The sequence below is a fragment of the Coloeus monedula genome, assembly GCF_965178545.1.
Source record: "Coloeus monedula genome assembly, chromosome: 8".
In the NCBI taxonomy this organism is placed as follows: domain Eukaryota; kingdom Metazoa; phylum Chordata; class Aves; order Passeriformes; family Corvidae; genus Coloeus; species Coloeus monedula.
This window is the reverse complement of record NC_138788.1, coordinates 30,914,801-30,939,261: the sequence shown is the minus strand read 5'-3', so window position 1 is coordinate 30,939,261 and position 24,461 is coordinate 30,914,801. Positions and strand designations below refer to the sequence as shown.

The following is a 24,461-nucleotide window of genomic DNA, read 5'->3' as shown; positions in this document are numbered from 1 at the left end:
TGGTGTGGTGAATTCAGAGGGGATTGAATAGGAAATGGTCTTGAGATGGCTGGAAATACTTATAAATAAAATATTTATAAAGTTGGAAATGAGATAAAATATTTAAAGTAGTTATTCTGCATAATTCCTGTCTCCTATCCAGCCAGCCCCCTGTGAAAACTGTAAGCCTGGAAGGTGCCCATACCTCACACTGTGCTCTGTGAAGGCTTGAGATCCCAGCACTGACTACTTGGATTAGACACGGCTTTGAATTGGCAGTGATTTAAACAGGTTTTGCTACTTGGCAGATCCTGAGAATGTTTCCTCAACGCTGGTTCTGAGCTAAGCGCCCTGGGTTCCTGAGACTTTCTTTCATGAAACATAAGGACAGAGTTGTGCCCCTGTGATTCGTGCCTTTTTCTTTTCTCTTCAGCAAGAACATCAGAAATCAATCTTTTCCACTTAATTGAGAGCTTGACTTAAGTGGTAGGAGATTGCCATTGTCTTTTTGATTCAGACTGAGGCTAAATCCCGGTGTTTAGTAACAGTGTGTTGTTCAAGGCTGTCTCAGGCCTTGTCCTTTGCCTTGGACACAAGGATGTGCTCCAAACAGTCCTTTATCTGAGTCGGGAAGCCACTGTGATGCTTCCTGGACTTGTTTTGCTTGTTTCTACTGCTCGTCCCCTTATCTTATATATTGACAGGATCGAGGCTTTTGAAGACAAACAGTGTACTTAAAAAAAAAAACCTACCCAAAAATCATATTGGTTTGTATTATTAAGCAGCAGCTGGTATGTGGTCTTTGAAGGTGCAGTTCTCAGACAGTGACAGCAATAGCCAGGGCTGGAAAGGGGCAGCATTAAAAAAGTCTGTCTCAGAGGAAGGAGGATCTTATTTTTAATTAAGCAGGATGCTTCTGCTGTGACATGGTAGGGTCATTAAATCCTGGTTCATCGTCCCCCACCGGTCCCATGTGTTTTGGTGCTGGAAAGACACTGGATTGTGCTGTACTGTTTGATGTAACATCAGACTCTTCTACAGCGGGCACAGGCTGAGTGCTTCTGTAGTAGATATACAGGTCATACTGGTTTCGTTCTTACTGCAAGTGCTGGTGTAATGATTGTCTTGGTGAACAGAGCTGGAGGTTGGAATCAGCACGGACACAGCAGAAAATGGGGAGTCAGCCTTAAACCAGTGTTCAAACTCCAGTGAAGGACAGACTTTTCTTCTGGGTGTTAGGCAGACAAGCTTTACCAAATGTTGCCACAGTTGGAACAGTTTCTGCAGGGCTCATTTTCTGCTCTCTGAGGATTAACTTCTGCAGCAGAGTTAATGCCTGGGCAATGTGTGCATTTGCCTCACCTTCCTCAAAGGGCGAAGTCCACCTTGACGTGTCCCTGGGGCTGGATGGTTGGCACTGCTGTTGTCAGATGTCAACATCCTTCACCAATTATCCAGTAACAAGTGCCATTCTTAGCCTGAGAGATACTTGTGTTGACTCATCCAGTGTCTCCTGTGAGTCATCCCTCCGCTTCAAGCACTGAATGGGGATCCACCCTCAGTGGTAGAAGCTTTTGAAATTTCAGAGCTGTCTCTTCCACTGAGGGGCTGTGGTGTGCAGGTCAGTAGGTTGAGAAATCTGGGAGAGATTGAAAAATTGCTGCAAAGCTTCAAATCCTAGGAGGAATGCTTAAAACATGGCATTTGCTGAGATCCCTGATCTGATACAAGATACTCTAAGGCAGAACTGGAGTTGCTATATTTATTGAGCCAGCTCTTCTCAAATATACATTAGCATCACCCCATTAAAATTAGTACAGATTTATTCTAGCTTGTCCTACTGTGTCCTCTATTGATTAGAAAATCCAGGAATGTGGCTGTTTAAGGGGAACTTTGACTGCACACTTGTTTTCAAGATGACACAAAAGTCATACTACTTGAAAAATATGAAGTAATTGACCTCATAGAAGATGTGTAAAAATAGATGATCAAAGTCTGGATTTATGCAATGGTATTTTCTCTTTGAAACAGTAAATAAAGCAGTCTTCTCTTCAAAGCCTATCCCCATCTGGAGTTAGTACTTGAGCTCTGAGTTTTGAGGGAAGCATTAAGCAACAGTTTCTCACTGTGCTCAGTAAACCTATAGAGTTTTTTTCACCTTTTTCACCTTCTAATTTAGAAAAAAGCCTTCCTGGAAGCAGTGCAATGATTACACCAGGTCATTTTGCAGCTGTAGCTAACTTCTGTTACGGGGAGTTGAAAGCCTGGGCCAGACACTGGTTGCACAGTTGTCTCTGTGAGTTTCACTGAGTGGAGAGTCTGAAGTTGCCTCTGAGCATGTCCAGGTCTGGGGTCTACCTGTAACTTGCTCTTACAGATGATGAATCTTGTTAGTTTGGGGTTTTTTTTATATCTTTCACTTTGGAATTTCCTGTGACTTTCCAGTGCCCTGTTGATGATTAACTCTGCCTTTACCCCGGGAGAAATATTCATTAGATGATTAGATTAGCAAGTCACTGGAATTGGATTAATGTAAATACTTCTTGTAAGTGAAGCAGGAGGGGTTGGCACAGTATCTGCAAAGCCTCTGCTGTCAGCTACACAGGAAGGTGGAGAGGAAGAGCAGAAGTGAACCAATCTTTAATGGTTAGGGGAAAGCTTAAGTGCTTTTGTTTGCAATAGGCAGTGAAAACTGCAGAAAGGATTTTTCCAAAGAAATCTGCTTATGAAGTAGTGCTGGCCAGTGCTTGTACATTCCTGAAAAAGGAGGACCAATGTGCTCTACCTTTGCTACAGCCTTTTCACCGTAGCACGTGGACAGACCTGGCATGGAAGAGGGCCATGCTAGATTAAATGCACAGATGTGCCTTTGTAGCTTATGATGATGATGACTTTACTATAATATTTTTGACACAGCACTGTTTTTTGATGTTAAACTAATCCTGTTACGTAATTCAGTTACATTCTTTCTCTTGTCCTGAATATTAATCTGATTTTCAGATACTCTTTATGGTTTTATTTCTGATTTTTGCATTCCCAGGGATGAGTTTCCACTGATTACAATAGTTTTAGATGGCAATCACCTGATCAAGCATACTGTTCTAATCTCTTGAAGATAATCACTAAAAATATATCTTCCTTAATCTCCTTTGCTGGATAAGAGAAAAAGAGAAGGATTGGAAAGGGCAGTGTGCCTTGAGTAGTAGACTGACTGCGTGCCCTACAGGTTGCTCTCCTTAGCTTCTTCTGAATAGAAATGCCATCTTTCCCCATCTTAAACAGCTTTGGGAAGCTGTGTGGCTCAGGTGAAGAACTGGTGCTGGAAAAAGTGAAATTTCGAAATTCAGTCAGAAGGATGTCAGTAATTGAGGATGGGGATATTGCAGATGTCTTGTATCTCATTCCCAAGCAGAGCTTGCTGAAGCAACTGCCCTACTTGAATCCAGATGACTACTACTTGTGTGAGCAGTTATTTGACACTCCTGAGCATCTGGGTAAGTGAGGACTGCCATCAGATCTTGATTTTTGATTGGTGAATAGGCTAAACTGCTTTACAGATACCTTGTTTTGTGTAGCAGCAAGATGCTGTATGACAGGAAGTGTGTTCAAGTGTGGAGAAATACTTTATCACTGACAGAGAGGAGGGAAAGAAGAATAAAAAGCCAAGTTAGAATCTGGAAGTAGTTGGTGGATATAGGTCCAGCTCTCTCTGTATGTCCATTCTGGGACAAAGGGGACCTTAATCTTCAGAAGTAATCAAGCTGGAAAAGTACCTTTTGAAAGCACAGCGTCCTGTAAGTAGTGTGTTCAGAGCTTTCCTGTGGGTTACATGAAACTGTGTCCCCTTCTGTTTGTTTTCATCCTATTGCCAAGGAGTATTATTTGTAGCTGCCTCATTCTTGGATTGGAAGAAGTGATTAAAAATCTTTCTATGTTCACTTCCTTGTCATTTGTGAATTTATTAGGCTTCTGTTGTATCTTTTATCCAGGTGCCTCCTTTTTGTGGATAAGAAGTCATAACTTATTTAGATTCTCTTTGTGCAGGAGCCAGTCCATGCCTTTGATTATCCTTTTCATTTATTTTGCTAATTTTACCATAACTCTTGAAAAATTGGGAAATAAAACTGTGTTCAATATGTAGCATAATGTGGTTATATGCACAGAGTCATAGCGATGCTCTTTGTACCTCCCAGTAGTTTCTAAAACTTGGTTTGTGTTTTAATTAATATTGAACCTTAGTTTATTCCTTAATAGAGCTATCAGTGGTGGGAGAACTTATATCTGGAATTCACCAGCTTGTTACTCTGATTTATTACAGTCCATTAAAATTTTTTTTAAAAGAAGTTTTCTGGAAACTCCTGTCTGTGAACGAGAAATTGGCAATGAATGTTAATCTCTTTCAGACAAATTTTAAAGATTTTATCTTCTAGGACTTGCTTTATGGACCTCAGTTTTGATAACCTGAAGTGCTTATGTGTTGGAATTTTGTCTGTACTAAGCAGATGAAGAAAGCTGATATATGCTTGTCACTCTGTCCAGCTCCTCAAAATGTTAGTACTGAGTGATTGTATTTGGTAGGCAAGTATTTTTCAAAGATCTGCTTTGGTATATAACACTTCTTCTTCTGTGCAAATAGCTTTTTGCTAGTCAGCTCTCTTACCTAATGAACGTCACCTAGTAAGAGAACTGTCCCAAACCCACATGCTGTTGCAGATAGTTACTGCCTCTGAGTAATCAATTATTTTAAAAGTAACATTTTAATGAAAGCGATGCTAAAACATGGGGCAAATGTGTAATATAGCTGTGAAATGGAAAAAGCAAATATCATTTGGCCTTGCCATCCCCTGCAGCGTTTCACATTGGTATTCTGGAGAAAAAAATCTACATACAATTAGGCATTTTTATAAATCACAATTTAGAATTGAAAATTATTTGGGTGAACAGTGACCAGCTATATGATCAATCCGTGCAGGACTGCAATGAAATTCTTGCCATCTTAGCAGGCTGGGAGCTGCCTTCTAATTTGTATGGGGCTTAAATCAATCTGGAAATCTGCAATTTTGCACCTCTTCAGTCATGTGTAAGCAATCACAAAGATAGTGAGACAGGTTCTGTTTAGCATTATGCTGCAATAGATAATGCAAATAACCACTATGGATTTTTTCCCTTCATCCTACAGTATGGGTGCTACTATTCAATAGGATGGGAATTGTGGTCCTGCTTTCCAGTGCCATGTATAATGCAAACTGAAAGGTTGCAAGGTGTCTGGTGCCTCAGCTTTACTTAAATTGCAACAATTGGGCTCAGAATCACACCCACTTAGAATAAAAGCAGTGGAATGCCTTTTGAAAACAGCCTGGGAGTAAATCTGTATGTGACTTTAAGATGCAAAACACATAAGTCTGTCTCTTAGGCCATGTGCTGCTTGGGGATTATGGTCCCTCAAGTACTACAAGATTTAGCAGCTTATAAACCCTGCTGAAGGACAGTTTGCTGTTTCTATTTGGCTTTGCAAACAAAGATTAGAAATGACACTGTTCAAAGCATTTGGAGACTCAGTAATTATTTTCCTTGCTAATCATAAGTGGAATCATAAACATTAGGGAAGGCCCATATTTACGTCAAGAATTATCAACAGGTACAGAGCTATTTAATATTCAGGAGGTGATCCTTTGGAGTATCATCCATTTAACCCATGACTTGCTTTTACTTAGCACTTGCATCCTGAAATTCCATCCCTTTCATAATGGGAACGTGGGAGGTTAAACTTGTCTCACAAAGTTAAATGGTGGCATCATACTGACAGTTAAAAGCACCCTAAAAGCTGAAGAAAACTTTTAAAAAAAAGGAGTTCAAAAGTGGCCTTGAATCTCTGAAAGGACCTTCATTCTGCATTTCTCTCGAGTTCATTTGGCCAAAGAATGATGAGCCACCTTCCCTTCTGTGTCTAGGGGAGGAGGTAAGGGTCCTTCCTTGGGAGAGAATGCCAGTCACATGGTTTGCTGCAACAAAATCTGTCTTAGCCTAAGTGGCCTGGTTCAGCACAGGGCTTTGATTCTCTCAGGCCAGCCCTGATATAAAGGGTTCTGTGGAAAAATATCTGATATTCAGGACTAGCAAAACTCGAAAGTTGCTGGCGAAAGAGCACTGGAATTTTGAAGAGAAAACAGTCTTGGAACTGTGTGATGTTGCTTCTTGTATAAGATACTGTCACCTGTGACTTGTACCAATGACACCTTATGCAACCTAGCAAAGTGGTCACTCTTTGGCTGTGACAGTGGCACACCTGAGGGAAAGGAGATAATGCTCCACATTACCTAAGTGACCTCTTGTATGAGGTTAGTAACTCTTTATGTAACCATATTTATTTAAAGCATCACTTGTGAGAGTGGCTGCTTCTGTTGCATCAGCTGGATGTAAAGGAAGGCAGAAGCAATCTAAGAGGATGAGAAAGGCATGGGGGAAATGCTGAGAGCATAAAAACAGTCTAGTGATGAGACAGAAAGTAAATCAGACTGGTGGAGGAAAATTTATGAAGCACCAAGATCCTCTTTACTCTTAACTGGGTAAAAGAACTGGCTGGGTAGCTGAGACTAACCAGCAGTGGTGAATGGACTTGAGTCCAGTTGGAGCCTGGTCACCAGTGGTGCTGCCAAGGGCTCAGTACTGGGCCCAATCCTGTTTAATAACTTTACCAATGATCTGGATGAGAGGATTGAGTGCACCCTCAATCAGTTTACTGACAACACCCAGTTGGGTGGGAGTGTTGATCTGCTGGAGGGCAGGAAGGCTCTGCAGAGGGATCTGGACAGGCTGGATCGACGGGCTGAGGCCATTTGTATGGGGCTCAACAGAATGCGTGGAAATGGTTCCAAGCTGTGCCAGGAAAGTTTTAGACTGGAAATTAGGAAGAATTTCTTCACTGACAGTGTGGTCAAACACTGGAACAGGCTTCCTAGGGAGGTGGTTGATCCCCAAAGCCTGTCAGTGTTTGAGACATGGACAGTGCCCTTAATAACTTGGTCAGCCCTGAATTGGTCAGGCAGCTGAATTAGATAATTAATTGTAGGTTCCTTCCAACTGAAATAGTCTTTTCAATTTTATTCTATGAGAAGTGGGGTTCTGAAGAAAAAAGGTCTAATTTTTCTGTGTGTATGTTTGCAGAGAGGAGGAGTCCAAGAGATCAACATGGTGATGTGAGGGAAGACACAGAGGTAGAGTCTTCTCGAGAGGAATGGGCTTTGCAGATTTGAAATGAAAGGTCCAGTTGTAAAATACTAGCTGCAGCATAAAACAGTTGAACTTTTGCCCACTGTTTTACATCTAAGTTCCCACACATCAGCTTCCTTGCATTAGTAAGGTTTTCTTGCTGTGCTGTGGCAAGAAAGGTAGAGCTTCCAGTTAGGGAAACAACCTCTTTGTATCCCATTGCCATTTTCTATTCTTACTACCCAGGAGTGCCCAAGATCACCCTGAAAGCTGCAGTTTCTTTAACACCAATCCCTGCTGTTACTTGGACAGAAAGAAGGAAAAATGGAAAAAAAAAATAATGCCTATTTTAATCTTGGGTCTTACCTGTTAATGGTGTTTGTAGTAGTTCCTCGCAGAATGGATGCTTGATGTGATTTACAGCCATAGGATTTTAATGGTGCTGTGTAAACTTACCAAGTGTCCAAAGCTAAGCAATCTCAAATGTGGCAAGTGGTGATAGGAGAGAGAAAAATCCAGGTTCTCTTTGGATTGTAGTAGGTGGTACTCCTTAGATGCTGAGAGGTGCTGATCAGACTGCTCCTGTCCTTCAGATAAGGTAAATCTTCCTTCTGATAGCTTTTCAAATTGATTCCTTCAAGTGAGCAATCTCTGCTGGCCTCAGTCCCTATATATTTTTTTTAAAGATTTAATAGGGAGCATACTTTTAAAATTTGTGGTAATCCAAGTTTAGAAGCATTATTTCATTCTTCTGCAGGACGATGTCTTAAATCAGAATAGTCCTGCTAAGTCAGCTATATGATTTGAAATTATGCAGTTGAATTTCAGAGTCTAGAAGTGTGAAGTCTGGACTTGCACAGATAAGAAGTGGGAACTAATACACACTGATCCTGAAAAGCACATGGAGAATAATGATACTTACTAAAATGTAAATATAGATTGTATAATACTGCTGCCATTCTTTTTCTGGGATATGTTAACAGGAGATACATACAGCATCTGGGTAATTTTTCTCTATTCCTGTTACTGAGGAGAACTCTGCTGGATATTGTCTCTAGCTTTGGACATTGTATTTTTGAAAAATACTGATAAATCATGAGGGAAATTAGTAGAAGGCAGTGGGAATGGCATTAGGAAAAAAGCTTTATGAGAAAAGATTAATGGAATTAGGTTTGCTCAATCTAGAAGAGTGGTGATAATTGAGGGATTTAGACAATCTTCAGCTGAGTAAGGGATTCTCAAATGGAGATGTTTTTTGTATTGTCCTGAGAGGCAGAGAGAAGTATCCTTGTGGAAGATACTGAGTAGTGGTTTTGTGTTGAGTAAGAAATATAGCTGAAACTTCATCTGTGTTAGCTCGTAATAATCTTTGGTTCTCAAAGTATGAACAGTTAGCTTGATTTTTTGGTTTTTAATGAAATGTAAAATGAAGAAGTAATCAGTTAGGATCAGTTCAGCCCATTTTCAATATCTCTACTGTAATTTAGTCACTGCCACATTTTTACTTAAAATATTAGAACAATTAACAGCTTCATAGCCCTTGGCTTCCTGTTTCAGAATTCTGGCAAGTGGTTGTCAATGTTCAGATCAATCTAAGCTAATTGGCTTAGTAGTAAATCAGTGGTTTAGCATTAATCTGCATTAAGGTAACATCGTTTAGAGCAACTGAATTCACCTCTGTAGGGTTCCCTGCTCCTTCTCCTAAATTCTTTGTTATCTGTAATCCAATAAACAAGAATGAAATTGCAGTTCCTACTGTTAATAGGCGCTAGCAAGAAAGATGAGCTAAATCAGCTGTAAATTCAAAGAAATAATGAAAATGTTGTCATTTCCTCTGTGGTGTGTAAATTGGCAATAGCAGCAGTGTGAAGATTGTAAGGGAAATTGAGGCAAAGATCTCCCCTGCCCTGTAACTCCATAATGCCAGTGGGTGCTCTGGCTGGAACGGGCACATTTTGGCTACTTCCCCTGTGTTGTTTACAGGGAGTCCTGCTTTTGTTCTGTATCTGATGGAGACTTCCTCTCTTGTGTCCGTCGTCTGCAGTTGCATAACCTTGGTATTTTAATCAAACAACCCAGAGAGAAGTGCCCTCCCCTTCCTGGGCAGGGTTGCTGCAGGACAGCAGGGGTGGCTCCCCTCCAGATCTGCAAGGGGCAGGAGAGAGGGGTGCCCTCCTCCTGTGGTCTGGGGTGCTCAGAGCCGACACGGCCTCTTGCAGGCAGGACAGATTCAAGTCAATCTGAAATCGAAGCTGCCTCCAAGCTGAAGAAGTTTAAGGCTTTCTGACAGTGGATAAAACACTGGCGGCACTGGGGTGGGAAAAAGGTGGAAATCGTTTCTTCCCATCTGAAAGCTGTTCCTTGGTCTTGCTCTGCTTATCCAAAAGGTGAAATTGTGGCAAAATTTCTGAGCAGAGAGAAAGGTGTAGGAAATGGCTGTTCTCACTCACTGCAGCTTTGACTTTGCAGCATGGAGGGAGTGGAATAGGAGTGGGAGAGAGGCTTGGTATCTGGCTTCCCTTGCTTAATGCGCTCCCATACATCCCTCATGCATGGGTTGAGGAAAAGATGAATGCTAATGGCTGTTGGCTCCTTCTTCTCCTTCATGCCTGAGAGGTGGGGTTGTCTCTTTGTATACAGAGATCTTAGAAGTGGCTCTTAGTTTGAGATGCTTGGTAGATCTCTGTGGTCAAATAGTTAATGGGACGAGCAAGGAGGAAAGGGAATCAGGAATGCTTTTCACCCAGGTCATGCAGACACAGGGCAGCTGAGAGGAAAAGAAAACAATATTAAACGGATAATTGTGATTACAGTTTTTGCGTTACCCTGCTCTAAATTTTTTGGGTTATTTTCCTTTAAAGAGTGAGCCTTATGGTGGGATGCAGAAACATGTGGGACCAGGGGATGCTCATCGCTGATTTGTTACCATGTGAATTAGATGGTGCAGCTGTCTGTGGAGTTTTCAATGTAAAACATGGAAACATTAAACTGTAAAATGCAAAAACCACAAACCATACTAGCTTATCCGTATACATCGGTACTTGGAAGATGCCATATTTTTTATTTTTTAAGTTGGCAAACTTGTCTTTAAAATATGTGACTCTTTCCTATGAAGCAGCAGCAAAACAGCTTTTATAGTTGTCTTTTAGAAATTCCAGTTGGTGCAGAAGTTGGAATCAGTTATGCATACTCTCAATTTGTTGTATGTCTGCTTAATACTTTTATGATGATCCTACTATTGAAATGGCAACAAATAATTTAAGAGAAAAGTTCAAATTTGTAAAGTTTTTCCATGCTGAAACAAGTGACCTCCCTAGCTAGCAGATAGAATCACAGCCACAAATAGAAAAATTCCAGAAGCAGGAGTAAGGTGATAAAAATTTATTTAGTGTAAAATTTTGTTGGAATATATTAATATTACACTACGTAGCCAAATTGTATTTACTTAGATAGCATCTTTTTAGTTTTCTCTGAGGTCCTTTGTGGTTCATTTGATAGGACACTGGACTGGCAAATCCTTGTTGGGAGAGATACATCTGCAGGGCAGATTCAGGTGCCTCTTTTGAGAGTCCTATTTATGGTTTAGTATGGAATCAGAAGAGGAGGAATTTGTCATTTGGCACAGTGACAATTGATGTAAGGGTGGTATGCCTCCAATGCCCACATGGTGGGTTGCCTCATCCCAAGGCACCATGGACTTGTGGCCTGCTTTGCTGGATGTCATATTGTTGAGGCAAACACTAAAGGTTAGTGCTTAGTGGAGAGACTGTCACATCTCTCAGCACTGCAAAACAAAGAACTTGTTGCTTTACTCTGCAAATTAACTGATTGGCAGGAAGCTGCTTCGATCTGGTGTTGCATGGACCTCTCAGGGAGAAGTTCTTAAGACTAGAGAGTCTTTACAGCATTCCTGCTGATTTCACTGAGCCAAAAAATCCCAAGACAGGCTGTGGGGTTTATTCTGCATGGTTAATCCAATTCTGAAGTGGATTTTCAATATCAAATCTCCTTAACCTTAGACATGCACAGTAAAGGATGACACTTTCATGTGTGCTTTCCTGTTGGGGATTCCTGCCTTCGTGCAATTTTCAGCAGTAACTGTGGTGACTGTCAGTGAAGGTTATAATATTTTTATCAGCAAAAGTATTGGTTGTGATAATGATTTAGCTCAATAAATTCAGTTTATAGCAGGTGAATAGTGATGATTTTATATGGTAGTTTTAAAAAAATTACAAAGTTTAAACCACTGTCTGTACTCATCTTACTGTACCACATCTCAATTTAATTCCAGCTATGTCTGCATACTGTAAAAGTTCACACAGGTGTGAAGAAAGCATGATCTTCTTTCTGAGCATTAGCAATAGCATAAGCTGTTTGGAAGCCAGTTGTTACATCAATAACATAAATGTATGTTCAGAGATAAATGTTTATACATACCTGCAGTCAGAAGATTTACCCATTTGCATATTTTTGGAGTATTGGCAAAGCAGTATAATGTAACCATTTTTTCTCATCTGTTTCTAAAGATAACGTGAAGGTTTCAGGTGCTTTTTTACATAACTGTTTGTGTTAAGCTTCTTATTATTTAGAACAGACAAGTATGCTAGTTTCTTATTTTGTTTTGCAACAGATTAGACTTTAGTTTTACTATTTATGTGTATTTTTCAGACTATTACTGTTCTACATAATAGCAGCCTATTAAGAAAATCCTGCTTTCAAGAATCTCAGAAAATCAGATTTTGTTTTTATTCTATTAAAATAGAATAGACCTTTTAATAGATCACAACCTCACAAATGTTTTATTCCTGAGGAGTCTGATTTGAAAGAACACAAAATTATTCTATTTCTAAAAAAAGCACTAAACCCCCAAATCCTGGCAAATCAGAACGATTACACTATGCATTTTACTGAATCAAGTGATTGATGTATTTGCTGAATTTTAATTTTGTTTACTCTGAAAGAAAGATGATGTGATTTTAAACACCAATATTACCTACTGATGATGTTGAAAATGGCATGACACAGGTACAAGGAAAAGCCCAGCACAGCAGAAAGGTAGTGGTTAGAATCCAGGCCATCAGGCATTATTTGCTTGAAGATCAATCTTATCAATAGGGACAATGTGATCCCAAGGTGTAGGATGGCAGGACCATAGTATGTGCTGAGAAAGAACCATATTCCTCTAGACTGTTTAAAACTTGTGATAGGGCAATGCAGAGGGTCTGTGGTGGGGAGGTCAATCTGTGGGGCCTTCACAGCTCCCTAACTTCCTGCTGGTTCCACACAGGGCAGTGTGGTGATGGATGAGGGTGAGGAGGGCTTGGCAGCCTCAGGCCATTGCACAAGCTGCAGGATGAAGTTGTTACAGAGCAAAAACTGTGTGGAGGGTTGGAAAGGCTCGAGGATGACTTACAGAAGAACTTCTCCTGCAGGCTTGGAAGACTCGGGGTACACCTGGTGTGGGGAACAGTTCTGTCAGGTACTGCCTAAATTCTGCTCACTGAGTTCTGGTGAATCTGGAGAACTCCACCAGCACCATCAGCTTTCCCAGTCAGTTGCCTGCCTGGTTCTTTGCTGCAATCCTGCAGGAGCACTGCTGCTCAAGCTGATTCCGAAAGATGGAAAATGGGCCAGCTGTCTGAGTGGCTGAAGGAGAGACGTCAGGTTGCTGGAGGAGGGTGTGGCCAGGAGAAACAGAAGCCAGGAAATACTTAATATGTAGCTTTTGAGGATGCTGAAACTGGGATCTGTAGGCTTGCCCATTAGGGTACTGGGACCACTGCTGGGTCACAGGGCTTTTGCAAGAAATCCCATATTGACATTACTGGTTTTTGTCTGAGCAGGCACGGTTAAATCAGGGTAACAATTAGAGCAGGTCACAAGAGAGTGGCATTTCCTTCCTGGAGAAGGGAGCATTTTGCAAAATGCTGTAATTGAGACTTCATAGAAGTGATGGTTCTCAATTGACCTAGGCTGGACAGTGGTTAAGCTGTGGAAGCCTGGGGCAGCCTTTCTTGTCAAAACTGTTTGTTCCAGGCTTTTTGCTGGAAGCAAGGACATTAAACAGATAATATTTTCCTGGATATTACTTAATGGAGCAACTTCTCCCCTTTCCTCTTCTGTTTTCTACCTGCCTTTCCCCCTCATTTCTTTCTGAACAGGAGATATCAGTCAGTTTTGAAGAAATTATACAAAAACTGTGTGCTGATACTTCTAAGCCATGATCTCATCTGTGAAGAATGAATGCAAGATAAAAATATGAACACCAGCTTTTAAAATGAGAATAACAAACCTTAAATCATAGCTGAACTGCTTAGTATCTTACTCATACTTTTTCAATACTATCAAGGTACAATAAAAAGCAAAACAAATTGGTTTAACTCTTTCCCCTTGTGGAGTGATCTCCATATGGCTCTCATGCCTCTCACTGAATGCACAAGATATTTTTCACCAGCAACATGAGCATGTTGTTTAGCTGTAGTGTACTCTTTGTGACTCTTCCACCCACACTGTGCTCAAGGGAGACTCTATTTAGCTTGTACAACGCAAAAGGTATTTAAAGAAAAAGTTATTTTGCTTTTCTTTGAAATAGGCACTTCTAAATAACAATAAGTGCCAGGGGATTGTTTCTAGAATGCTATCTATTCCTTTTTCATCTCTAGTTTAGGATATCTGAGTAGATTCTGAGTTGTACAGCAGGGTAAAAATTTTAGCCTTGACTTAAGACAATGAGATTAAAACCAAAAACCATCCTGGTGTAAAGATATTTTATTCACAATACTAAGGTCTCCTCTTCATATGTCTTTACTCTGGAGTAGATTATATTTGACTCCTAAATCTCCAGCATAATTTACTGCAGCCTGTATTTTTAAATTTCATTTTATGTGCATGTTGCTGTAGTCTACCACTGCAGCTCTCCTGGCTGAACGATGTGAGATACAGCAGTGCTAATCTCTAGCACATGTGAAAAATGGAGGAATGTACTCAGAGAACAGAAAGTCCACATACCAACAAGCAGCTTCTGTGTCAGCAGCTGCTGGAACAGAAAAATGAATGATCATCATTGCAAGCCTGTTGAGAGTGTCTGAGGATCACAGGAAGGGGTTAACAGCATCCCTGGGTATGTGTCCATAGGCACACTCTGCACATCCAATCAAATATTTATGAATGAAGGTCAGATGTGCCCCTTTCAGGAGGCTGTCCCCTAACTGTTTACAAAATACAGCTTGAAAAAGAACACGGCCAGGTTGAGTTACAACCTGACATCTCTGATGTGTCAGAAATGTGACGTAATGGCTTATGCCTCTGTGTTGGTGGGGTTCAGCCCAGCTCCCCACTTGAGCCTCAAATGCTATTAATAGTAACACACTGAGTCATAGAAGCAAGAATGTCAGACTGCCTGTGCTGTGCTGCTCTTACACGTTGGACTGCTAACAATAGAAAGCCAGCCTAGATTTGTCAGAATAGAATAACTATTTTTTTCCATGCATGTGCCTGTATCTCTGGTGCTCTCTCTCTCTCACTCTCTTAGTGATTTATTTATTGAAGAATGTCACTGAATAAGAGATACCTTACGGATGAGGCAGACTGACTTGTGTAATTTACTCCTGTTATTCTGGGTGGCATTTGTACAAAACATCTAGAATTTATTTACTGCAAATATTTTTAACACTGTGTGCGTGGTCTGATTTTTTTGCAGCAGGTATCAGCCATCTGCTGCTCTGTCTGGCTGATGCCTACAGCTTGTTTCTTTACATTAATATCTCTCTCCCTACGTAGAGTAGCATGGAGAAGGAATTCCCTTGTGGAGGTGTGAGCACTGTAAATATAGAATGCAGTATTAATGTAATTTCACTTCCATCATGTAACATAAAGCACATTTTGCACTGAGCTGTGGTCAAGTTGAAGCTTTTGCTCAATGAGTCTGTCCATAATTTAGCCCAAAATATCTTTATATTTGACCCAGTTCTCTGCTACTGAGATCACCTCTGTCTTTGACAAGTCAGTTCATTTCCCTTTGCCATTTTCTCTGCCTTTAAACCACAAATACTAAAATTTACTCTCTAGGCAAAGGCATGAATGACATAGGTTTAGTTTGGGAAAGTCACTGGTGGCTAGCTAAAATGAGGAATTAAGTAATAGTAGTAGTGATAGAGATTCTCCAAAATCTTGATGCTGACAGTATGTATGTGTCATTTTGTATTTATTTGTGGCTTTTAAGGGATATTCAGGATTTTGATTAGTCATATTTCCAATCTTTTCTTCATAACTGGGAATAAAAGTATGCTTGTAAAAGAAAAGCTTTGTTTCTCCTGACTCTGACCTGCATCTTTTAATAGAAGGCAGAACCTTGCTGTATGATGATGAGACTTGACAATATTCTAAAGGGTTGGTTTGTTTGTTTTTCAGCATTAGTTTATTGACCAGTCTTTTCTCAGTAGAGTTTAGTGCCTGGAAAACCATAAATTGGAAGGTCAGTTTGATGCCCAGATTCAACACTGGTGCTTTGTCTTGTTGGGGATGTGTTGGGGGGTGAAATTCCCGTATCAGTGCTGCTGTTTCAATACACTTCCATCTTCTGTCTTCTCAGTTCCATGAGTACCTGTGGCTATCATCTGCAAAGGAACAGCTTAGGAGGAGTTATAATTTACAATTATTTAGTTTTGCAGAATACAGCACTTAACTTTGACTCACAGCAAAAATTTGTCTGTGGCACTGCCTGGCTACGCTTCAGAACCCAGGTGCTCACTGAGCAGTGGCAGTTCTCATTTTTATTATTTTTATTGTTGTTTGAAGTAGAGAATAGATAGGCATTCCCATCTTCCACAGACTGTATGTTACCCTCATCTGTTCTATGGTCAGTAGGCATTGAGAGACCATTTATTAGCATGTTTTGTGGTCTAGTAATTGCTTTAAAGCTAAATCCGGGAGTGGATCAACTGCTCACCACAGAAAAGCCACTGTGCTGCAGCCTGCCTCAGCACTTGCCTGTGCTCATCTTTGTTTCCCCTCTTGATCCTGGCTCAGTTTGAGTAAATAAAATAATAGGAAATTCATAAATACCACTTTATCTTTGTGTGTGCGTTGGAACAGCTCTCCTGCTCTCCCTCACATCTCCCTTGCAGCCTCTTGCCAGTCATTCGGGAGCAAATTACAGCGGCAGCTCGGCTGTGCGAGGGCAGAGGAATGCAAGGTGGTGTCAGGGGCTGGAGATGAGGGACGCTGGAATCCAGCATTTGTTCCCCAGCGGCAGCTGTAGCTGGTGCTTTCAACACAAGGGGCAGAATGCACGGGCAGGGGATGAGCTGCCATTAGCCATCGGAAAAGACCCCAGTGGAAGATAAGAGGCACAAGAAGGAAGCAGACAGTGATGAGCAATCGGACCTGATCAGACCTTGTGGGAAATCTGACCAGGGGAGATTATTATCTGGAATAAGCTGCCTTTTTTCTTTTTCTTTTTCTTTTTTTTTTTTTTTTAAATCCACCTCAGCCAAACACTGCTGGAAAAGAGATTGTGTTTAAATTACTTAAGCTAATTCTTGCTGCTTCCACTACGAAGAAAAATTGTTTGCCATGGTGAAAGAAGAAGGTAATTATGTTTATTGATAGACTGGAGCTGAAAGCTAATGTGCCAGCCACAGTCACCTGAGGTTTAAACCTTCACATTTAAGATGTGCATGCTGTGATTGGCAGTTGTTGTTTTCCTTTCTATAAAAATGGTGTGTGAAACCCTGCAGTGGATTGCATTGGTTATCCCTGTACCTGCTTTAATAAGGGTAGAATCTGGAACACACCTAATTTAGTGTGTCTGCACAGCAGGCTCCCTTCTGTGTGTACATGTTTGTTTGGGTTTTTTTTTCTGTGATTTAACCCAAGTTGACAGTTCTTTACCTGTATTTGCTACAGTTCAAGTAGTTTTGACCACTGAGGCAGCTAGTTTAACATTTTAAAGATAAACATTGATATACTCAATTCTGGACTTGAGAGGGCATATTTTAAATTTTAATGGATAAATGGATTATATGAGATTTTGCAAAATGCTTGAATTTTGCAGCAGTAAATTAGGTATCAGTTTCAGTTGCCTGTAAGTAACATTTTAAGACTCCTACAGAAGAATTTGCTAGTTTAAAGAGTTTAGAAATGGTTGTGGGGTCTTTCCTTGCAGTAATACTGGTCTGTGTCATTTATTGTATTATTAAGATGTGAGATACATTCTGAGTTGTATTTGAGTGTACTGGATGTGGTTTGGGGGCATAACATTATCACAGATAGATTCAGACTCAGTCTCTTTTTCTGTGAAGAGGGGAGTCTGTGTTCTTTACTTTTGAGGACTCTCTAAAAATAATGTGGACTAAATTCAAACCAGGGAAGAAACAGAAATAAGAAGTAGTAATGCTGAGTAAGAGTGAGCAGTTTTGCAGCCTTGAACACCCATGCTAAGACTTTTTTTTAATGTTGTAAATAAAAAGTGAGTGCAATTAGCTTCACAGATGTTTAGATTGAGGAGAGCAGGACAAATGCCTCGTATATGACAAATGCCTGCCACAGTGTGTTGTTCATATCAGGAGGATTGTGGTCATAACCATTGTCCAGTCTATTGATAATTTTTGTTGATGAAAGGCAGTGACCCAGCATAAATTTTATTGGCTACTTAGTAGGTTTGGGATCCCTTATTTCAGATTTACAGGATTATTTTTATAGTGTCAGTCATGAACTGATGACCCAGTATCAGTAAGCCACACCAGGGATGGTTTAAATAGGAATTTCACCCCAAATCCTGGAAAGTGCAGGTTTCAGAATCATTTGAATGAACTATGTCAGTCATCTTTTCAGAAAAATAAGTGTATTATCATTCAGTTTATCATAACTGGTGCTTGTTTTCTAAGATGCATTTTAAAACAGGACTGCTGGTTTTCTTGAAGTGTACATAAATCATGGGTAGCATGTGTTGGTTGGTCCTTTTATATGTTTCTGTCTCCTCCCCCAGCTGATGTTCAATTGGTTGTATTCCCTGTGTTACATGGGGCTGTACCTGAGGAATACTCAGTGAATTCAGTTTTAGCATCTTACACCATGAGAGCTGTCATTTACCTGTAACAAAATTAAAACAAGCCCATCGTTTTTGTAAAAAATGGGAGACAAAAATATTCATAGAATGGCAGGAAAAGTTGACAATGAATGGTTGAAAATCTGCAAAAGACTTGTGTTTAAATTGCTTCCTTTCCCCCTCCCCACCAAGTTTAATGCATTATTTACAATGGCTGTTTATATTGATGTTGGATATAAATATTTTTTTTCCTGTTCACAGAGATAATGGACTAAAATAGCTAAATGCTCTCTCTAGTGTTGAAGTGGAATTACTGATATTTTGTATCTCATGCCTGCAGTGGGAGAAAGGATGGTATCTGTTAAATATTTTGATTTTATACATTATTACTTTCGTAATTTCCCCAACAATTTTTTAAACTCTTTTGTTTCTGCCTCAGTTTTCTTTTTCCTGTTTCTTGGTGGGCTTTTTTTGTTGCTTCGTTTCTTTCTTTGGGTTTTTGTTTTGTCTTGGTTCGTTTTTCTTTTTTTTTTCTCCTCTGCTTTAGTCAGAAGGTCAGGAGTTATTGCTATAAAAGTCACTCTCTATGGTGATACTCTTGCAAAATGCAGTCAGTACAATACAGCTGGTACCCTCCCTTCCAGCCACTGCCTGAACTATGGTTTGAACAGGCTGAAAATGCAGTTCAGTCCAGTGTGATTTCATAGACATGTTAAGTAGGCACTGGAGGGGCTGGTTTCAGCTAGAAAAATGCAACTCCACTGAATTGCAAAACGGTTGGTAACAGTTTTTAGGAAATTAGCATGCTTCATTATGCTCATATTGTGTCTGCCTGGTTAGTTCATACACAAAAAAAATCCTGAGGCCAGGGTGTTTTCTGCTGACACCAAACGGCGCTTCCTAAATTATGTCTGATACCACATTTTCATGTCTCTGTGTACTTAGCTATTTCCAATTATGAGCCCTTTTTATCTAGTTACTCAGCTAAATTATTATCACTGTGCTGCATCCAAGGGCGACTTTCTCTCTTCATATCCTTTAACAGAAAGAAAGTTTACATGTGCATATGTGTGTCTTGTCATTAATTCTCTCTGGCAATTTAAAGCCTATGTTGAATAATCTGCATTCTTGCTGCTTCTATGTTGAGGTCAGTGTGTGGGTTGTGAGCCTGCAAGCCAGGTTTCTGTGTGATACAAGTGTTGCAGCTTCATTTTTGCCCCCATTAGTTCACATGAGCTGAGGATTTTGCCCTGATTCTTGATTTCTTGAGTAGTTAATGAGAAGGCTGTCCTGGCATTCAAGTGCTAGTCTGTGAAAGCATATTGGTAATCAGCTTTGTACCTGATGAGATCTTGGGCAGGATCATGCATGGGCAAACCTATGAAAGTGGATTAGTAGCTGTTCATGCCATGCTGCTGCATGCTTGGAAGGATAAAAGGAGAAAAGATGAAGGGTTGAAGATTTTTTTGCATTAAAGAAGGGGGCACAGAGGCTTAATGATTTCTGTTCTTCTTACACTGATTCTGCTGAAGGGAAGGTGCTGGCACCTACTGGGTACCAAGTTGCAGTGAGCTTGATCATGTCTCCATGTTCTCACAACTTCTCTGTAGGTGTTCACTGGTGCTGGCTTTCCCAGGAAGCCACACAGAAGGTGCAGGTCTCCAAAATGGTATCATATTTCCTATATCATTTGGCCCATGGTCTAGTTCAGGCTTGCAGAGAGATTTTGTCCTCTGTTGTTTTTATTTCGCTTTTGATAAAGCATGACAGCGATACATCTTCAGGTTATGACCAAGAGGACTGGTTTTATGCTTGCAGTAGCTCCAACCTTCTTCTCTTCCATTTGCCAATACCAAGAGTTGTGAGTCCCCAGAGGAGCTTTTGGTCTTTTTCTTTTGTTGTAGTGGAACTGCTTTAGATTTTCCTTGAAGAGTATACAAATGTTACCTGTCTGCTAATTTCAAGGTGTTGTCTCTTGGGAACTTTGTGTCTCCAGTGCTCTGTGTATTTGTAGGCTTAACATTTATTCCCTGTGTTAATCAAGAAAATGTTGAGTAATGGGACTTGGGTCCTAACACTGTCTCAGTGTCATGGTTGATAAAGAAATGTAGTCTCGGTTTGAACTCATGACTTTGGAACTTTTTAACCCCAGGTGACCTGGGAAAGTCTCCAGGTTTGTTGCTTTTGGAGCACATGACAAGATTATGCAATCACACATTGGCAGGGGGAGGACTGGGGTTTTCTTTTTGCTTCAGTTTACTTAGTTTCAAATGTGGTTCTGCTTTGCAGTTTGCTTTTGGGGCTGGGCATTTGGGCTTTTTTTTTTTTTTTTTTTTTTTTTTTTTTTTTTTTTTTTTTTGGTTAAGGGCATGTGCTGCCTTGTACAAGCCACAGAAAAGGCTTTTTTTAAACATACATAGTAGGAGATGTTTAAAAAAAACACTTATAGTTAAAGTACTAAACAACAGAACAGTTTTGTGTTAGAGGCTCTTGAGGTGACCTTGGGGAGGTAATTTGATCTCTCCTTGTGTTAATCTGTAAAATGAGGGTAAGAACATTCCTCCTGTCTCCCTTGATTATTTGAATTAGAGGTCTTTGGAGCAGAGAGTTTCTTTTACCTTGTTTCAGAGCTCTGACAAGGCAATCTTAGTGTTGTGATTTCACTACTTCAACTTGTAAAAAAAAAAAAAAAAAAAAAAATCCAGTGTTATGTGATTATCTTGTAAACATCTTACTACTTTTTAAAGGCAACGGGATTGTAAAGGAATTATGTTTCTATTGGCACATTTATGGCATTGCTTTTCTGTACTTTCTCTTTCTAAATTTATTTTTAATATTAGGTTTCAAATTGCAGTTCTGGTGTGCAGCATTGATACTGAGAGAAACAAAAATAACCAGGGAGGTGCCAGCTCAGGCACTGCATGTTTACTGGAGATTTTACTTTTTTTTTAAATAGTGCTTAGTTCACATGAGGGTACAAATATTCATCTCCAAAGAGTTGGGCAAGCACAGTGTGCAGTCCTACCATGCCTGACCACTTCCAATGTTTCCCAGTAGCAGAATTCCATACATTCCTTGCATCCCAGCTGTGTGTAGGAGCCAGCTCTCTGAAGATGTGATGACAGATATTTTATACTGAGAAATGGAAGAACTTTTGCTATTGATCTCACTGGAGGGGAGGGCTTAGAGGGTTTAGTCATTAAATTTGGGACCATGGAGTTCATGGGTTCAGGGGGTGGTACAGGCAGCCCTTCCTCCAACTGAAACAGTGAGTGGTGTGAGAAAAAAAACCCAGTTTCGAGAAGGGGAGGTTCAATCAATTTCATTTTCTCACAATTAACAAAGTTCTTATCACTGATTCTGGTTTTGAAGATAAAAACAAGCAAGCACATGCTCAGAGAAACACACCTGAGGTTCTCTGTGGAGAGTTCTCCTTCCCCTTGCTGCTCTCCAGTCCCTGTCACTCACTATCCTCAGTACCTTTGGTGAGGCGTGGGTGGTGCAGCAGACTGGTACCAGTCCATTGCTGCTCCTTTCATTGTGTTGCTCCTTTTTCCTTACCCAGTTATTTCCACATGGCCACAGTCCTTTTGGAGTTGTACTTCCTCCTGAGTCTCTTCTTGGGGCAGCTACTTTGCTTTGGCATTTCTCCTGCCCTGCTGACCTTCCTGCCCCAGCATAATTTTTGTTTCTCTTCCCTGTGCTTTAGTGTCTTCTCTCTCCTGGGCAACCTGTGCCAGTGCACAGTGAAGTGCTCTGGTATCTCTCTCGTGTCTCCTGCTGTTTGTCCTTTCAATCTTTACCACCTGTTGGTATGTCCGTGTTTTTGCAGAGGTTCTCTGGGCTCCTCTGGTTCTGTTTTGATGTGCAATGGGTCAGTTTTATCATTTGCTGAACTGGTTGGACCAACAGTGACCTGCACAATCCCATCCTTGGCCACCTCCTACACAAGTCATCACTGCAGCACCATCACTACCAAAGCCCTGCTGGTTATGGTGAATACAATTGAGTGGAATAAAAAATTGTATGGTTGCTTCCCTTGGATGAGAATTCAAAAGGCAATGCTTTTATAGATAGAGTCTTGGCATAGTAAAATTGTTTAAAAATACATTAAGCTAGGGCAGAGAAATGTTTTTCCAAAGGGGAGGTAGGAATCTTGGTAGAAAAGAATTTGCAAGGTAGGATGATAATTTGTCCTGCTACTGTAGGAGAGTCAATTATTTTTGTAGAAAAATTAATGGATGCCATGGGAAAAGATGAAGTTCCACTAATCAAAATGTCTTGTGCCCTTTGGGTGGGAGAAGCCAGGGAACAGCATTTTTTTTTTTTTTTCCTGGGGGCAATCCATAACTAATTTAAAAAGGATTATTTATAACAAAATTGGTTTTCCACCTAGAGGACAGTCAGTATCCCCAAAAGAATGATTAATCCTTGCCTTCGTTGAGCCTGGATAACTTTCAGGCTCACTAGGGATCTGTCTAAGGAGAACACTTAGGCATTGTCTTAAGCCTGTTCTGTTCAGCAGAGTGTCTTGTTGAGTCTAATTGAATCACTGGGATTTAAAGCTAAGTAAGTGCTTCAGTGTTGCCTCAAAGTTGGACCCAATTTTTGGAGGCTGTGTGACGTTTTTGAAAAAAAATCGTGTATTTTATTAATGGTGGTCATTTTGTGTTGTGTGTTAGCTACACTGTTCTGTAAGATACAACAATGAGAGAAATAATTCCAGATTTTATATGGGCTGATCATAAAGTGATATAAACCCAGCAATGATAGAAGCCTTGTGTCAATCAATCATGTACATTATCTGCTATTAATGCCAGCTGTTCATAAGTGAAAGATTGTTGCTCTTATGCTATACAAGAGAATAATAGGCAAGGTTCTATAAACAGTGTCAGCAGGGTGGGTAACTCCGTAATTCCCACTCAGTGCTGTTAGTAGCACTTCAGTATCACACATGTCAGTATAATCTACATAGCAGTATTGTGGAACCTTGCTTTAGTTGAGGATCTGGTTCAGAAGCAGGATCTTAAAATGATATCAAATTAAAGAAGTGATCCAAATAGAAATGAAGCCTTGCAGAACTTATTACTGCTGGATTGAACAAGAGTTGATGAATTACTTGTGTGTTCAAAGAAGCCGTTGCGTTTGTATTTTCTTTTCTCCAAAGGCACCTCAAAACAGAGTTTGATGGATTTGAGGATTTGCTATCCAGCAGTTAAAATGCTAGCCAGAGGAACAGGCTATGTTTAGGGGTACTGTATTGGTCAGGGCTTTCCCCTTTACCATATAATGGTGACACTTGATGGTCTTTAGGAGCACAGTTATTTATTGTTGAAGTAACACACCTCAGAAACTGACTTTTATGCTGCAGTGTTTTTAAGGTCTAGGTGCCAACATGGGCAATTCAGCACAGGGCAGTGCCTCTGAAATGTTTATCAGCTCTGTACATGGCAAACTAACCCGGGAGTCAGGAGCCCGGTGAAGACTTATGTTGCTCATTTCTGTGGCTGTCTAGTTTTAGTCTGAGGCCGTGCAGCTCAGTCTTTAGAAATGCCAGAAGTGAGGGTGGTACTGAATGATGAGCATTTACAAGATCCTTGATTGAAGGAGAGTTTCTAAGCACGGGGCACAGAGCTTCTGTGGTTTAAAGAGGTTGGCTGAGGACAGGTCTCTGCAAGGATCTTGTGCAAAACCCTTGGGGAGATTCCTGGTGGCAAGTGAGGGGAGATTTTACTACAGATTCTGTTTTGAAAGCATCTGGGAGACCACTGATTTAAGTAGGTCAGTGTTCCTCCTCAGATAATCTCGGGTAAACAGTGAGGGAATTGATTTTTTAAATTAGCATTTTTATATTGACTTACTTCAGAAGGGAATTTAATTCATTTTACTGTATGGAATACTCATGCAGCCTCAAAAAAGGATGCATAGGGGAACTGTGACAAGTTTATTGCTGGAATCCCTACATGGGATGCTGTTTGGGTAGCTGAGAGGCCTGATAGACATTAGAGTGCTATTATGGGTAACCACCACTCATCAGTAAGCCAGAATTTCCATGTTGTCTGGAAAAAGCAATTGTTTTTTCTGCTAACTTCAGCAACTTGCTTTCATGTAGCCTTGAGGATCCTTAAGGATTTGCACTGAATAATTTGACGCTTCTGTTTTATTCATCGTTGTGAGTAAGGTTTTGATATTGGACTTGATGATCTTTGTGGTTGCTTTCCACCTC

General features: G+C 40.4%; 1 protein-coding gene across 9 annotated transcripts in view; it reads left to right on the top strand.

Annotated features, from left to right (window-relative positions):
- Positions 1-24,461, top strand: part of ABLIM1 (actin binding LIM protein 1) — a 194,704-nt gene that overhangs the window by 60,603 nt on the left and 109,640 nt on the right. The window contains exon 1 of one of the 9 annotated variants that reach the window (XM_082286637.1): positions 16,488-16,777. The exons of the other annotated variants lie outside the window; for them this stretch is intronic. Within the exon in view, the coding sequence (XP_082142763.1) occupies positions 16,762-16,777 (16 nt within the window). The 5' untranslated portion in view covers positions 16,488-16,761. Of the gene's footprint in view, positions 1-16,487; positions 16,778-24,461 lie in introns of those variants that run through there. 9 annotated transcript variants of the gene reach the window in all.